This window comes from Bactrocera latifrons, unplaced genomic scaffold (genome assembly GCF_001853355.1).
Source record: "Bactrocera latifrons isolate USDA-ARS-PBARC rearing strain unplaced genomic scaffold, ASM185335v1 scaffold_620, whole genome shotgun sequence".
Taxonomy (NCBI): domain Eukaryota; kingdom Metazoa; phylum Arthropoda; class Insecta; order Diptera; family Tephritidae; genus Bactrocera; species Bactrocera latifrons.
The window spans coordinates 1-16,422 of NW_017537291.1; the positions used below are offsets into that span (position 1 = coordinate 1).

Here is a 16,422-nt window from a genome sequence, read left to right on the forward strand (position 1 = left end):
GAGCACCAAACGAAAAAAAAATGTTTTTTGAATCACCCTAATATATACACATGCTGAAGAGTGGACTCGGTAACCAAGTTGAAGTAAAAATTGCTATTTTCCTATCAATATACTGATTTTTAGTCTTAAAGCTGCTAAGTTCTCGTCGAAGAAGTTAAGAGCAATATTGATATCATTGATAATATGAAATTATGCTTCGTAGACTTCTCCGCACAACAACATCACTTGCTTTCAGCTATGCTTCGAGAATCGGAGGAAGTCCTTGCTAGCAAATATTAAGTTTTATGTTCATTCCCACAAGACCTCAGATCTAGAAAAGCTCACTTCTGATCCAATTATAATGGAATTATGCTAGATCTGATTTCTCTATGCAACATGCAGCTGAACTCACACTCTTGCATCTCGTGAACATCGAAGTGAACGATATTTTCAACATTCGTACTATTCTGACATTCCCAAAAATATATTAAAAAAAAAATAGTGGTACCATTTAACTTATCGGAAGTTCATACATATAATCCTAAAATTTAACCATCAAAGCACATATCCCCAAATCATCGAAACATTGTAATCCTACGATTCACAGATATGTATGGTACTCGTATGTTTACTCGTAAAATGCGAATGAAGTAATTAGCAACATTACGATCTCCACCCACCGTTGTGTATTCTAACGAGCTCATTTATTTATCCACAATACTTCGAAGTTTTCGAATTGTACACCTCCCATTTCTTAATTTCTTGCTCCGCCAATACAATCAAGTTTCAAACAGTACTCGCCTTGTAATATATAAAATCTTCCACCTTGAAGTTCAGTACTTAGTGTTTCTACACAATCTTGTCCGAACGCAAGCGGCAGACGCTAACAACGGTAATGACTTTGCTATTTTCTCAACCACTCAGCAGCAGAAACAGAACCCATTAGCTGTTGCCCAATTGCATTGATTGTTGCAATTTAATGCGTTTTGTTGTTGGATAGATTTCTACAAAACGTGTCATGACGTGAAAATCGATGGTAGTTTATGTTTAAGGAGAAGGAGAAGGAGAAGAAATGGCAACGAAAAGGTAATCAGTTTAAATTTCTCCACTCATTATGGCGGAGGGTGTGGTTGCTTGGGTTTGCAAGCTAAATGAGCAAATAAGTATATGTTGCTTCCAGAGAAGTTGACTCGATCAGCATTCATGAGAGCGAAGAAGAAATGCACTGGGTTCTATCAAAAGTTCAGATAAACTTTTATGGATACGTCACTATGTTTAATTACACACAAACTTAACGCTATTCGTTTATTGTAACTGTTAAATATTATACATATTTCATCTTAAAGGATACGAGAACGTACATCCAAATTTGATGTCTAGATCCATAATCCTGATGTTTCTCCATTCAATGAGAACAAATAAGGCCTTTAATCTTTTTCAACAAATATAGAATACTACAAATTTCTATACTACAAATTTCTAGACGCCAAGCAAACGACGGATTTTTGGTAGAGCTCTTAGCCAATATAACGGATTTTCAATAAGAGTGCTACAAAGCGATTGGGGATATCAATGAAATTCTTTATTCCTGTAAAAGTACATTTCGTGTCATTCTGTATGGAACTCAATTTCTTTTCTTGGCCACCGTGGGAACGCTTGCTAAATTCCAGACGCAGAATCCAATTTTCGACGGCTTTCAAGCATAAATCGCCCGAAAATGCTGCAATTTCTCGTTCGATAATCGAAGTTCATCTAACATCGCTGTCTTGTTGACATAGATACATATAAATGACATATACTTGATGTAGTAAGTCGATTGTGACATTCGCTGTGTGGCTATTGACAACATCCTGTTGGAACGACCGATATGTCCAAGTACATATCGTCCGTTCGGGAAAAAAATATTCGGTTATAATTAGGCGGTAGCGATTCTCATTCACAGTAACGTGCCGATCTTGATCATCACGGAAGAAGTGCGGCCCAATGACGCCGTCGGCTCATAAGCCGTAATTTTTTTGGGATGCAATGGTGACCCATGGAGTACGCGTGGATTGCTGCCTGACTTATAATACATATTTTGCTTATTGCCGAAGCCATTCAGCCAGAAATGACCCACACAAGACGATTTTTTAATAAAAATCCGGATCCTTTTTAAGTTGTTACTGAGCCTAATTCACGAACATACTAGGATTCTGGTGATCAAGCGGTTTCAGTTCTTGAGTCAATTTGATCTTGTAAGGACACAGGCCAAGATATTTTCACTAAATTCGCCACAGCGACGTCACAGTGATGATCTATGCTTCAGAAAGACGTGTGAGAGTCACTGAGACTGGAGTTTGGGTCTTCCTYAACGGATGCGCTAGCGGCAGCAGTATTMTCGACACTGCGGAACTTCTTTGYCTCACTGACACGTCAACAYTTTYTACTGTGCTTGTGGATTCAAATTKTTCCACCAGACMCWCAATTGTTGATCTTAGATGGTGATTATGACGACTATAATTTAATTTAATAATTTCGAGACGTTTTTGGTATATCTTTCAATAATGAAATGGCGAACCTTACTGAAGCCAAATGTAAAAAGAACAACCCGATATTATCACAAAAAAGTTCTATTCGAAAATTATTATTTGAATATTAATTGTAAAAGCATAACTCATAAGCTAAACACAGCGGACTTCATTGATAATAAGATAAAGGGTTATATATAGTGAAAATAACTGATAGGTAGCTACATCCTTTAAAGGACAGGGTTACTTATTTTTGGGATCCGAAATTTCAGCGTCTTCGATATCTTACAAAACCTGAACATCTATTATTTGCAGAACTGACTATCAATACTCAGAGAGCACGACCTTGCACTTTAGATTTCAACTCTCCTGCACATTTAGCAGTATTAACAGAAGCACAGTTATACGCAACTGTACCCATCTTCGGAATCAAAGTCACATAAGCAGTTTTCGGCAGCAATCCAGATAATCACCAATAGAAAAAACTGTTTATAGCAGAATAAAAAAAGTTTAGACCAAGACTTGGACCCACGTTTCAAAGAATTGATGCAATTAGATAATAATATATTAATAATTTTCAGTCTCTCCTTATTAAATAAAAGCTCACTAACGGCAGAAAAGCTTTCACTTTCATTTCACCATTCTGAGCCACAGCAAACAACTAACTCGCTCTGAGCCTGACCTAATTAAATAATAAAATAATAACGGTAATTAAATAAAAATGCAATATTTTCCTAGCATTACTCGGTGTTGACTTAGCACAATTTTTCCGCTTCAAAAGCATTTCTTACAAATTTGTAAGAAGAAGCACTGTTTGCGCTCTCCAAGCCGATGCACGTCTTGCCACAACAAATTCACTAGCAATTTGTTCAGTTATGTTTACAAGAATGGGAAAGTCTTGTAACAAAGCCAAACAAACGAAATTGAACTCAAGAACCTCCAACCCGAAAAGGTAGCGCACACAAACAGAGAGATAGAGAGAGAGAGAGAGACGTGAGCCGCACCCTGGGAAAGTAGTGTGCTTAGTTATGAAAGCAAAGCTGAAAAGTAAACTTGTGAGCGCATAAATTGCGTTGCATACCACACATGCTACCAAACATGCCAATAAAACTAAGAGCTCAAACGCAGAAACACAGACACGCAACTGCTACAGCTTACATGTAACTGCCACTCACTTGTGCAACCCAAAATTTCTCGAGAGCTTGCTCTATGTGTATGTTTCGCCAAAGTTCCTGCGTATATTAGTTTTCAAAGCGCCCCTCTTCGCTCCTCGTGCCCTTAACGCTAACATTATGTACTACTGTAGTAGTAGTTTTTCGACAAACTTACCTTGTTGGCATATGGAACCCACGTAGAACAGCACCGACTCGAAGAACAAGCCAACGCGCTCTTGTGCCACAACGCTGCCTGCCTGGCCACAGCACGCACTGCCGCAGCCGAGCATGCAATGCCTGCAGCTAATACTCTGCACATTCTTTCGCGCTTCCGTCTTACTTCGTTGCATCAACTTGCCCGGCTTTTGTTTCCGTTGCTCTTTTGTTGCTGCGGCAACCGACGGCGCGTAGCGAGCGCCGCAGCTCAGCATTGTCCCGGCACTTAGCGTCGTTCGTGTGGAACAGCGGCAACCAACTGGTGGTAGTTCATCATTACCGCCGATTGCGCTCGCTTGTTGGTTGTTGGCGGTGGTGCCTCCGATGTTCATGTTGCTGCTGCGCGTGCTGTGTCCTTTTGTGTCGCAGCATTCACCAGGGAGTCAATTGTTGGCGAAATCAATGAAAGGATAAAGCAAAAAGCGGTAGGTTAGTGCGGAAGGAAGGAGTGGAATGTGAGTTAAAAAAGAGTTTCTAGTAGATTTTGACCTCGGGCGCAGCAAGTAATAACGTCCAAAATTTTACAGAAAAAAAAAACAACTGCGTAGTACCACGAGCATGTGCCATGTACGCAATGGAGCTGAGAATTTAATGGCAATGATCTCTCATTTTTCAGAGGCACGCATTCGTGCCGCACAAAAACTTTTCGCCGACGATATTTGCTCGAAGTGTCCCAGCATGCCCTGCAGTCAGCCACAGTGCACACTGCATGTAATCACCAGCGCGATGAGGGTACGAAGGTGGTCCGATAACACAGTGGCGAAGAATTGTGTAATATTTTTCAGCTCAGGAAAGGTCCTGATCAAGCGCGTAGCCCACATCATTCGAACTGAATTCAATAACTGGACAGAAAGCTGTAGAATAGGTATGACTAGGCCGAGAGAAGGCCTGACAGAGATTCAAACCCTTTGGAAAAGACTTTATGGAGACTTAGCTGAGCTTGGGTTTTTTTTTTTTTGTCAAATAGTTAAATACTGACGTTAAGCCTCATAGCAGGAGCAGTGGAGAAGGCAGAATCGTGGCCCGTGTCAGCCGATACGACCCATCTTATGGGAGCGCAATGTAAGTGCGCAGTGAAAAACGCTACTCCCTTCTCTCTTTGAAGTAAAATGACGTGAGAATTCACGGCATTTGGATTTTTGCCGTAGAAACGTGTCAGCTGATTGCTCTTTCACAACGCAGGGTTGCCAATATCTATTTACTGTAGTAATTATCAACTTTTATAGTTCAATCTGTTCAATATGTCTGAAATTTTCTTAAAATAACTCAAAATCAGAGTCGAATGCTATTATTTAAAATTTTTAATAGTTTGTTTTCAGTTTTGATATGTTATATTATAAAAAATTTTAATTAAAAACATAGATGTGTACAAAACTATATATGCGTATTGAGCAATGGCAACATTGTTCAAATGAAAACTAACAAAGATGGCTGATTTTTGCCACGTTCTCAACTGTTCACACATTTTGCTCGATAAGGAAGGAAGGCAGTAGCATTCTCCACTGTTCCTGCTATCACTCCTGATCATCTACTGACAATTTTTTTTCCAATGCCAAGCCATATGGGAATGAAAGGAAACGAAAAGGCAGACGAGTACACGACTGTTCCAAACCATGCAGCTCTTACAACAGTTGCTTGATGCAGTAGACCTAGAGAAACACCTTAGATCTTGGAACACTACCAACACGAGACATACTACGAAGTTACTTTGCGGTAATGCAGATGGTGGATAGACCAAAAAGCTTCTTCTTCTAAGCACAGATATACTTAATCATATTGTAGGGGTCTTTATGGGGCACCACCCTTAAGATATCACTTCAAAATATTGGAAAAGTGGAATCGGCGGAATGCAGATGAGACGCTGGAACATTACTTGCGAATGACTAGCCTTCAGTCGGGTGAGGCGGGTCATTCTCAATGTTCCAAATTAAGAGACATAGGGCAGCTGGTGTGAAAAATGATATTTTACCAAATCTACCAATTTGCTGAGATGACTTAATTTAGCTAAACCAGGGAGCACAATAGACATAATGATAGTCTAAGTCCAGCCGCCGGGTGTTCTGATACTTCTGCACCTCCCTTTTCAACCCACCAACAAAACCTTTCCGATGAAGTCTATTAACCTTCCTTAGTTTTTGTCTTATCGAACCACCCTCGTACACTCCGTTATCAATAGCAAGCATTGTATGTGACTGCCACTGTGCCAATGCACTTCGACTCGACATTGCGGCGTTTATCGTCCCGTGTGCCTTGCAATGCATCCTAACGGCGTTTTGCTGCAATTTTTGGCCCTTTGGTTTGCTTGGAAATTGAAAGTTTTGATTTATACTTTCACAAAGTTCGCACTGTCTATCGGCATTCTTGCTCTTCGGCATGCCTTCGTCTTCCTTCTAAATGGTGTTTTATGAAATTGCCATCGTCAGAGGTTATAAAAATTACTAAAGTGAAAAGAAAATGCCAAACTTTTGTCTGAGCGACGGCAAATAGTAAAAGTCAAAATCGCGTTCGTCGCGCGAAAAATTTTATCATCGGAATTCGTAATAACCGATAATTTAATGGCATTTAATGCGCAACTTTGTTCTGGTGAATCGATTAGTTTTGCTTGATGGGAACTGGAAGTCGTTAATGACACGAGTGAGCTCGAATTTTTCCGCTAAATAGTAGTACTTAACTGATATTCTTGCAAATAAGCGTCGTCAGAATATTATATAATAGACTTTTAAGGTTGTTACTTGATTCTGGGCTATCATTTTGTTAAGCTGAAAAAGGACTGAGAGCCAAAACACTAAAGTGTCCGTACTCTATAAATATGTCAGTTGTTGTGAAGATGTTTAAGCATAAGAAAGCAGAATTTTCTGCGGTCTGCTCTTTCAGCAGGCTACTATTTTATTCCTGTCGATGGACTCAAATTCGAGTAAAAAGTTCGCTCTGAGAGACCAAAACATCTACATTCATCATTTTTCCAAGTTTTAATTCATTTTTGAAAGATTTATATGACAAGATTTATAKACATAATTAGACCAACAACTAACCTGTTATATTTAAGGCTATGAGACATTAGTGTGGRTATCAAGACAGTGTTGYYAAGTATTAACAATRKAAGATCTTTGCAMAAAACTTAAAAATTCGAACAGATGCTATAGCTTTTATTTTGTATACCTGATCTAGCGAAGGTTCAGTAAGAACTCATATAACGTAGACTTTTCTGAGGGCGAACTTTTCGCTACACTATCTGGCCTGAGACCCAATAATCTATAAATGAACCGTAAGAAGCCAACGGAGCTTCTACCCATTTCCATGCTGAAGCTAGTAAGACTGATATGCCTGACCTAGCAGACTCATCAACTTGGCAGTTTTCATCAATTCCGCTGTATCCAGGCATCCAAAACAAACTCATAAATGATGCCAGAGATAAGGAGTGTATACATGTAATCAATCGAGCTCACCGTCAGCTAGGACACGCTTATCGCTTTTCTGCTTTTGATGTGCGTAGACACCACTCTGAATGAGGTCACGTTCCGGAAAAATGAAATTACTGCCACCTTTTTCTTAGCCACTTCCGTTTGGATGTCGCTGGACTAATCAGTAAGCCTACAACTGTAGGTACCTGGCAGTTTCCATCAACTCCGCTGTACCCAGGCATCCAAACCAAAATCAAAAAGTATATCTCTGGCATCTATACACGACATTATTAGTCTTGAGCTCTCTGTCAGCGAGGACAAGACTATTGCTTTCCAGCTTTCGATGTGGATAGATACCACCACTTTGATTGAGGTTACGTTCCGAAGTATGGGATTTTAGTAGATCCTTTGGAAGTCGCTGGAGTGATCAGGGAGGCTAAAAGTGGAAGTAGTGGATAATTACCGACCGAGCACTCCACCGCAACGCTCTCCGCATGCTTGTTTACATCCGTAAAGTACTTCGCTCCCATGTGAAGCAATGAATTAATTAAGTTTCTGTAGACCTTTAAACGGCAACAACAAATAATATTTTGCTTAACGCCTCAAAGTAATAAGATTTCGAAAGCTTTTGATTCCTATTATATGAAAGAGGCTTCAGGCAGATCCAAAAGTTATCCAAAAGTTTCGTATATATAATACAACTACTTCTAGATCATAGGTTGCAAAATATGCACTAGTGTATGAAGAATTATATCAAACTTAGAATTAACCATTATGCACAAAATTTCACGAAATTGCGATTCTTCTTCGCCACTATAAATTAAACCTACCCAACTGCTTTACCACACCCACCGCCTCCAAGCGACGCTCCACCGATGTCAGTAGCCACAGTAAGCAGATGGTGAATATGCCACATAATCCCAATAAAATCCAGACTATATTTGAAAAGGGTTGCAGAAACACTATACGATCCTTTTTGGTGCTCGGCGGATGACGAAATATGAAGCAAGGCCTACGAATAAAAAAGACATTACAATAATAAACCAAACTATTAGACAAGCACACAATTCCACACAGTAGAGAGCTTCCAGCAATCTGCCCTCATCAACTGACACGCCCACAAAATAAACCAACAGCGCAGCAGGTGAAAAGCCACAAACATAAATCTTATTTTACACAAAGAAATTAAATCAGCAAACATGTCCCCGACAGGATTTAGTTTCAATTAATGTGTCAATCTTCGGCGTGTACGTGGCATGGAGCAGTGAGCGAACGGCGGCGACTAAAAACAAATTGCTTGTCCAACGCCGTGTCGTTTGCCATCTGCCTACACGAACAACACGCTCTTAAGTCAGCGTCTCATTGCCACTTAAGTTGCTGTCAAGTCAGCTGTTGGCGTGACCTTTCCACACTCAAGGGAGCTGCAGCAACAGCAACCCGGTCTCTAAGCGCTAGCGACGCAAGCAGCGAGGCGGCAACGGCAACGGCAGCATTAAATTGTCGTTAGCACAGCTGGAGGTGAAGTGGCGTGCAAAAAGAATGACTACAACAAATCAAAGAACGCAAATAAAATTGAACTCGGGTGCAATGAGCGTAAGTACAACAGCAGCAACAAGCACGCGTGCAACAAATCACCGCACGGCGATAAGAAGCGTCGCGAAAGCGCGACGCAAAAATTGAGCAGCGCATAAATTTGCACCGCTTAACAAGAGAAATGAGTATTTAATCGGCGGAGTGTGGTGAAAAACCGTAGACACCAAACGAAGTGACACGACACGACTACAGTGGTGGTCTGATGAAAGTTACAGATAACTTTTACATGGAAATGGTAATTTAATATTCGCATATTATTTAACCATGGTATTATATGAAAATGGGTTTCCTCTGGGCTTATTCTCAAATTTATGAAAAGTAAAATAAGTTTAAAATATTTTAAGATTCCAAAAAAGAACTTTTGATCATGATATGGCTGCTAAGGTCATAGTTTACCGATCTAATGAATTTCTTCGTAGATTTTAGCATGGCCTGGATGGACGGCCGACAAATATACAGCTACTTGGGGAAAAAGAAACGAATGCGCGATTTCAGATCCAAAATATGGAAAAATTAAGCACTAGGTTGGGTATATACAAACTTACAGATGGACTTGGCTAAATTAAATATGCTCAGCATACTGATAATTTCTACATGTATATATTTTATAGAGTCTCCGCCTTCAGGGTATAATTAGGTACTAATTAAAATCTGCAATTATCGAAATCGAACCAATAAAATTGGCTTTTCCGTCACAATCTTATTTTTAAAAGTGAACTTTTGGTAAGCACTCACACATGATGCGAGTTCGTTTTGAACTAATATTGTTCATCACGGAGCGATCTATAAAGAAATACCGTTTGTGTAATTCATAAATACATATGTTTGAAGCTCAAACGGTTAATGATCACTACAATTCCTTGTGGGTTTTGGCTTGCGGCACATGTAACATCCAGACATCGATTATTTGAAGTTATACTTTCATTTTTTTTATGCCACGAAAAAAAAATGTTTACGAAGAAGTCAAGATTGCAATATTCCCCGTCTCCACTTGGTAGCTTGTTGGTTAACAGAGTTCTAACGCCAATAATCAGTGGGCAGAGCCTGGTTTGTAATCGATAGGGTCTAAAAGCTCGTATGTCTGGCCAACGGTTGAATAAAAGAAGCTCTATAATCGCATTCCTACACCATCGGTATCCTTCAAAACGTTCATATTACTTAAAAGAGTTTCCTTAAAAATATTTTAGTACTAAGTTTTTTCCATCTTCGTTTAAAGAAATAACGTTTTTGGTTCCATTGCCCGACCCGGAAAGAAGAAGTTCGAATTGTTGTGTGAAAGATTAAAATCGGAAAACCGTCGAAAAACTGATTGGACCTTATCAGTGTGGCTGTAGGCCTGGAACATCAACAACTGGCCAGATATTCACCATGCGCTAAATCTCGGAAGATTTATGTTTCTTTGACCAATACGAAATTTCTATTCGATTCACTTCGAATCTCCTCGGTGACGAGGTTAACAAATGATCAAATCTAGAAGATTAGTCAGGTAATATACTTAACAGCTTTAATCTCATGACACTCACATTAAGTGTCGATCGGAACGTAATATTATAATAAAATATTACAGAATGCTTCATACTTTTCTAGAAATTTTCGAATAGTTTCCCTCAAGACAGAACAAAAAACATTTAACTGAAAGCAAAAAGTTCAAGCGCAACATCTCAGAGAAATTTCAGTAACAACCACTGCTGTTTTACAGACATACTGTGTTAGCCTAACAGAAATCGTACAACAAAATTAGCCACCAGTGTGCAGGTATTCACTCACACTCACACTCACACTCCGCACGCAACTGTCAATGGCTAACTAATACACATATAAATATTTATTGTTGTTATAAATAAAGACAACAAACTAATGTCATTGTTCGGGGTTCAAGATATGTACATAAGTTGCCACGCTGTGCGACTTTTTGTTGGCGATATTTTGTCCACAAGATTTATGCGTGTCAACCGCAAAGGCTAAACTTACAAACATTTATCTTGGCAATAATAATAACACCGCGGCACAACAAAAACCACAACAAACAACAACAACATTGCACACAAAAGCAACAATTGGCGACAATACACAAATAACGGTAATGCAAAGTGAATGGCAAAAAAAAGTTAGAGCGTTAAACGGCGTCGGGTCTCGTGTCGGTCGTGCTGATATCATTTTTCATGCCATTGACAGCTTACAATATGCGAAATTAAATAAACCGCAACAATAACGCCAACAAGTGCGGCGCGAGCAGCAAAGGTGACAGGTGAGGCAACAACAATAACAACAATAAAAGCATTAGAGGGAAATAAGCGAAGCTGGCGCGAAAGCACCACATAATGCAATTCCTGGTGCCGACAAGGCCTTCACATCAAACGCGTTGCCATCACTCAACTGTGGCCGCGCTTTCATGTGCAAAGCTTTCGACAAATTGCTTTTTAAAATTTGCTAAAGAACCACAAGCAATAAATGCAATAACAACTATTATTGTTGTGCTAAACATGACAAAAAAGAACTTTGAAAAAAGTCGACAAATGTAAATAACAACAACAGCAATAGCCAACACTCCAATCACGAATAAGAGCTTTAGCTCGGCGCGCCACGTGGCTGTTGAGCGGTTGACCGCTTGTGCTCTTCCACTGCTAGGAATTAGTGTAAGTCACTTTTTTAGTCTCACACCACCAGCACTCTTGCTGAATAACTGCGCGGCAATAACACACAGAAAAAGCAACAGCTCTGTGAATAACAGCCATCGTCGACCGCACCAAAAAAACCAAACTGTCTACTTTGACTTCCCGACACCCACTGACTTTTTGTTACTTGCCCCCGCTTTTTCTACCATTTATCACTTTCGCTCAGCCAGCAATTTTTTCTCTTTATTTATCGGCTTGTTTGTATGAGTGTTTTGTGTGCTTTACCCCGCTTGCTCACCTGGCCACCCACGTTCGTGTCGTGTAATCAATCACTTTGGCACGTTCGATGCGAAAGAAAATCGGCGAGCCACCAATATCCGCTTGTTTGCGTACCAACGCTCCTATCATGCCGTCGAATTTGCCATTCTTCAGGTAGCCCCAGCTGGCAGTCTTCGACATCACGAAACTGCAAAAAAAAATGTTTGACGGTAAGCAAAAAGTATGCATATTTAACAGTGTGTGTACATATGTATTGTGAGAAATTGAAATTTTTGTGTTAATTGAATTTTACATGATTAAATTTGTTCCGAGACTAAAACAAAAAACAACAAACAAATATGATTTATGTAACTTTTTCATAATCTCACTTTTTATATTCAAAAAATGTACATGTATTCTCTTTTGACTCTTCTCATCATTTTAAAACTGTGGCCTGATTGGAATTTAATAATAACAGTAATAGAATAGAAAGAGAGTAGTAATGAGAAATTTATTTCAATGTTGTGAAGGCTAAGGCCGATGATGTCACTGTGGATGCGAGAAGTGATACTATACAGCGGCGAATTCAGAGAGGGGAAATGGAAAAAATTCCATCCAATATGATAGTAACGCTGCTTGTAACGACCAAAATCGAAAAGTAAAAACTAAGGTACATTTTAGATCTATTTATTCAGACAAGAAAAAATTGGCGACAGAACTGAAAGTTGACGACTAAAAACCAAGAATCTGCGGCCGACAATCAAAACGCGAAAATGTTTCTTACGCAGACATTTGCAAAGGACACACTGTCAGTGTACATTTCGTTGTTGGATACAATCGGCGAAGATTTGTATACGTGCTTTTCTAGAGAAGTACTGGATGGATTCCAACTAAGTTTGTGCTTTGAAAACCAAAGAAATGGAAAATCTTATTGACTACTTGATAGAAACATTCAAAGGTCTTTTGGATATTAACAACGGCGTGCGACATTTGAAGCTCAATATGAGCTGATCTCTGGCAATGCCATTGAGGGCAGAAGCAAAAGTTAAAAGACAAAAAGTTACCAACTACTGCATATACACCATAATTCATAGTTTTCTACGCATATGGAAGGGAAATTAGATTTTATAGAAAAAGCAAACCCAGAAAAACCTATTTATGTCATATTCATAAACCCACGCCTCAGCATCAGTATTGATGCAGCTGCGTTTGTCGAGCATCTCTTTTACGACCTCTACTCAGCACCTTTTTTGTAGTAAAATTCATGTTTTTTGGTGATGGATATGGTCCCTAAAAGATGTTGAGATATCTCTAATACAAACTTGATGATTTTCAAGCACTGCTTGCTTAAATTTTCGATGTTATTAACAGAGTTACATAGACGACTCTCATAATTCAAGCTTTCGTTCATTTCATGTCCTTTACTGAATGCTTTGTGCAAAATAAGCTTTGCAGTCCGTCATTTCCGTCCAAAGGGAGTTCAGACTGGATTTTGGGGGCACTCTCCCGTGTAGATGGATCATTATGAGAAGACCGTTCTATCGCGATCCGTCTGTTCGTGTGCAATAAATAATCGCGGCTGTTGCATCCTCAATTCCGGCAAATCCAAGAATTGCAACTTATCGGTGTAACTTGATGTTAGCAGAAGGTCATTACAATGGATAATTGTGATTACTTAAACCAATTTCGATACAAAGTTTAAATAATAAGTCGATTAAACCCTATAGATTTGCCTATTTACCTGGATTTTTGCCAAAAAATTATTTAACTGTCCTCATTTGATAAATTGCCTCTTTGACTGATGAGGTCCATTCGATCTAAAGGAAAATGTAAACAAGCAAAACTGGCTTATATGGAGTGAATCAAATGCAGAAAAAATTTACAAGACGAAACTTCACCAAGAACGAATCACTGCGCAGTTTCATTAAGACGTATTGTCGAGCCATATTTCTTTAAAGAAAACGGTATAACAGTAACTCTCAGGTGGCACCGTTATTTAAAAATGTTGAATGAGGCTTTTCACTCCCTTTCAACAGCGTTTGTTTCCAGTAATATGGAGCACCTGCACATGTAGCCAGACCGGTTACTGCGCAGCATCAATGAATTTTGAAACAAATTAAAATTAAGAAAGGTCACCCAAGGTCACCTGACTGCACCATATTTTTTTTTTATGGGGTTTTGTCAAACAAGAGATGTTCAAAACAAAACGCAGAAATCTGACTGAAGTGAAACAGTCAATGAAATCGATAACTGACGCACTCCCGACTTCAGCCCTTCAGGCTTCAATGAGTAAGGCTAAGCATAGAGGTCATTTACGGTCCATAATTTTTAAAAATAATTACTAACATAAAATAAATTAAAATTTCTATATAATAACAAAAATGTAATGCATTGTTTAGAAACCCTAGTTATTATTTTTTTTTATTTCTTTGTTTTTAGCACGATACGTGCGCCACCCTGTACTTATTTATGTCTATTTCAATAGCTGGTATAATGTGTTCGATTCGCTACTCACTAAAGCTTGTCGAATCTAACTCGGATAATTATTGAATTATCTATATAGATTTTCAAAATTTGTAATTAACTCTCTCATAAAAAAATTGTAATCACTAATTGTAATCGCTCGCCCTCGAGCATTCGTTCAAACTAATTTTGTTCTAATTTCCATATCTAAATTCAAATATAACCCATTCACACGGGCAATAAGTATCTCAATGTCAATGTATTGCGAGTATGTAATATATTTGAAAATGAAAAATCGTGTTGCAATACATTTTCTTCCCTCCTAATACCGAACACTGGGGAAATCTTAATTTACACATGACTATCGACAAATTGTTGGCAACAGCAAAAGAGTTGTATCTAAGCTCGTCGCTTATGTGTATGTGTGTGGCTGTCAAAAAAAAGTGAAAGAGGAATAAATAAGTGTTAAGTTGCGAAAGTGATGAAGCATGTCAGAGTAATTCGTATATATTTTGCCATTTTCAATTTGTTGTCACACCCACTTTGATCAGCGCCACACACAATCAATCAAAACACTCAGGAATAAGGGGAAGGAGGGAATGTCAAATGGGGAACTACGTTTAACATATATACATATATTCATATACATTTATGTGCACACATACWTATGTATAATATATTTGTAAAGCACTCTCTTAGATGTATCGATGAAAATGAGAAGTCTTTGAATGAGGTAAAAATGAAAAATAAAAAAAATCGCTTTTAAAAAGTTTTTGTTTTTTTTTTTGTTGCAATACACAAACGGCAAAAGTATCGAGAGAAAGATGCAATGCGTAACGAACCTGAAATTGAACAAGTCCCTTACGTTCGAGAGTAGTGCAAAATTGAAGCGATTCATTGAATCCAGATGCGTGTCGTAGTGTGCGGTTAGATAATGCTCCAGAGTATCCGTGTGATTTTTGTTCGTTACCTGCAAAATAAATACACAGAGAGTGGTGAAATTGCTAAAATTTGGCAGCAACAGCAACAACAACATAAATATGTTTGGAGAATATGGTAAAGTAAGTMTTTTTAGAAATACATATCCATTAGAAACTTAGGAAAAAAGTTACGACGAGCGAAAAAAAACAGAAAATGAGTAACGTCTTGGGAATAATCATTCAGCCTGACAGAAAAAYGCACTTCTTTCGGTAAAAGTACTTGAAAGTTCTACATTTTCMCAAATAAGGGAGTACACACCCTCCCTAAAAACAGCGAGAAGTGTAAAGAATAATATGTGAAAATGTAGTGTTCGTGTAATTGCAAAATGTTTAGAGTATCCCGGGAGTATTATTTAGTACAATTGCAAGCTGAAGACTAAAACTGTTAATAATTTTATTAGATACACGAGCTAATTGACGAGATCTAGCGCTCAAACTTTAAGCTAAAAGCGCCACCTATAAATATTAAGAGCATAAACTGTATGAGAAGGTCATTTTTTTTAATAAAAATAATTATTAATTTGAACTTTTTGTGGAAARTGTACAAACTTCTTCCCTAGTAGTCACATCACACATTTGCAGCCCGAATGTAAGCAAGGATTAGTAAGTTACCAAAAAAAAATATGTGATAACAAATCTYAGATACTCAATCAAATTTCAGTATATTAGGCTCATTTAGTGCTGCCAATCTGTTTAACTAACTGGAGTMATATGTCGATACCCAGAAAAACTTRTCGAAAAATTATTTAGAATTTTTAAATGGATAGTAAATTCTCCGGTGACAGAAAATTTCATAAAATAATGTAAGTTTAACGATATATTCCTAGGTTAAGTCAGGTTAGGTCGTAGCTTTGGTACTCAGAGCGAAGATAGCGGTGGATCTCACTTGAGCTGTGTGCCTTGTTTCTAGTCAAAAACTCCTTAAAATGGATTACCAGATCTCTTACATTTATTAAGGCATTTGGCAACAATCTCAGCTATTTCACCAGGTTCGCCAAAGATGTGTCTAGGTGTATGATTTTTCAATCTCACTATGTTAAAAAAAAAAAGACAGTAGAAGAAATAGTACCAAGATTATTCGATTTAGTCTTCCTCCATTCAGCTTTGGCAAAAAGCGTCCAACAAAATATTGTGTATAGTAGAAGTTTTTTCGTATTTCTATTCAAACTTCAACATATTTGCTTTTATATTTATAATGAACTTTAGTGAACCAAATATGTACCATTTTGGTTGACCACTTTTTGCTAATTTTTCAC

General features: G+C 38.3%; 1 protein-coding gene across 1 annotated transcript in view; it reads right to left on the minus strand.

Moving 5' to 3' along the window:
* Positions 1-3,815: 3,815 nt before the first annotated feature.
* LOC108975188 overlaps positions 3,816-16,422 on the minus strand; it is a gene marked incomplete at its 3' end in the record, with an annotated part of 31,828 nt that continues 19,221 nt past the window's right edge. The window contains exons 5-8 of the mRNA XM_018943528.1: positions 15,029-15,156; positions 11,764-11,931; positions 8,088-8,269; positions 3,816-4,211 (exon numbers count right to left, since the gene is read on the minus strand). Of these exons, the coding sequence (XP_018799073.1) occupies positions 3,816-4,211; positions 8,088-8,269; positions 11,764-11,931; positions 15,029-15,156 (874 nt within the window). The remainder of the gene's footprint in view (positions 4,212-8,087; positions 8,270-11,763; positions 11,932-15,028; positions 15,157-16,422) is intronic.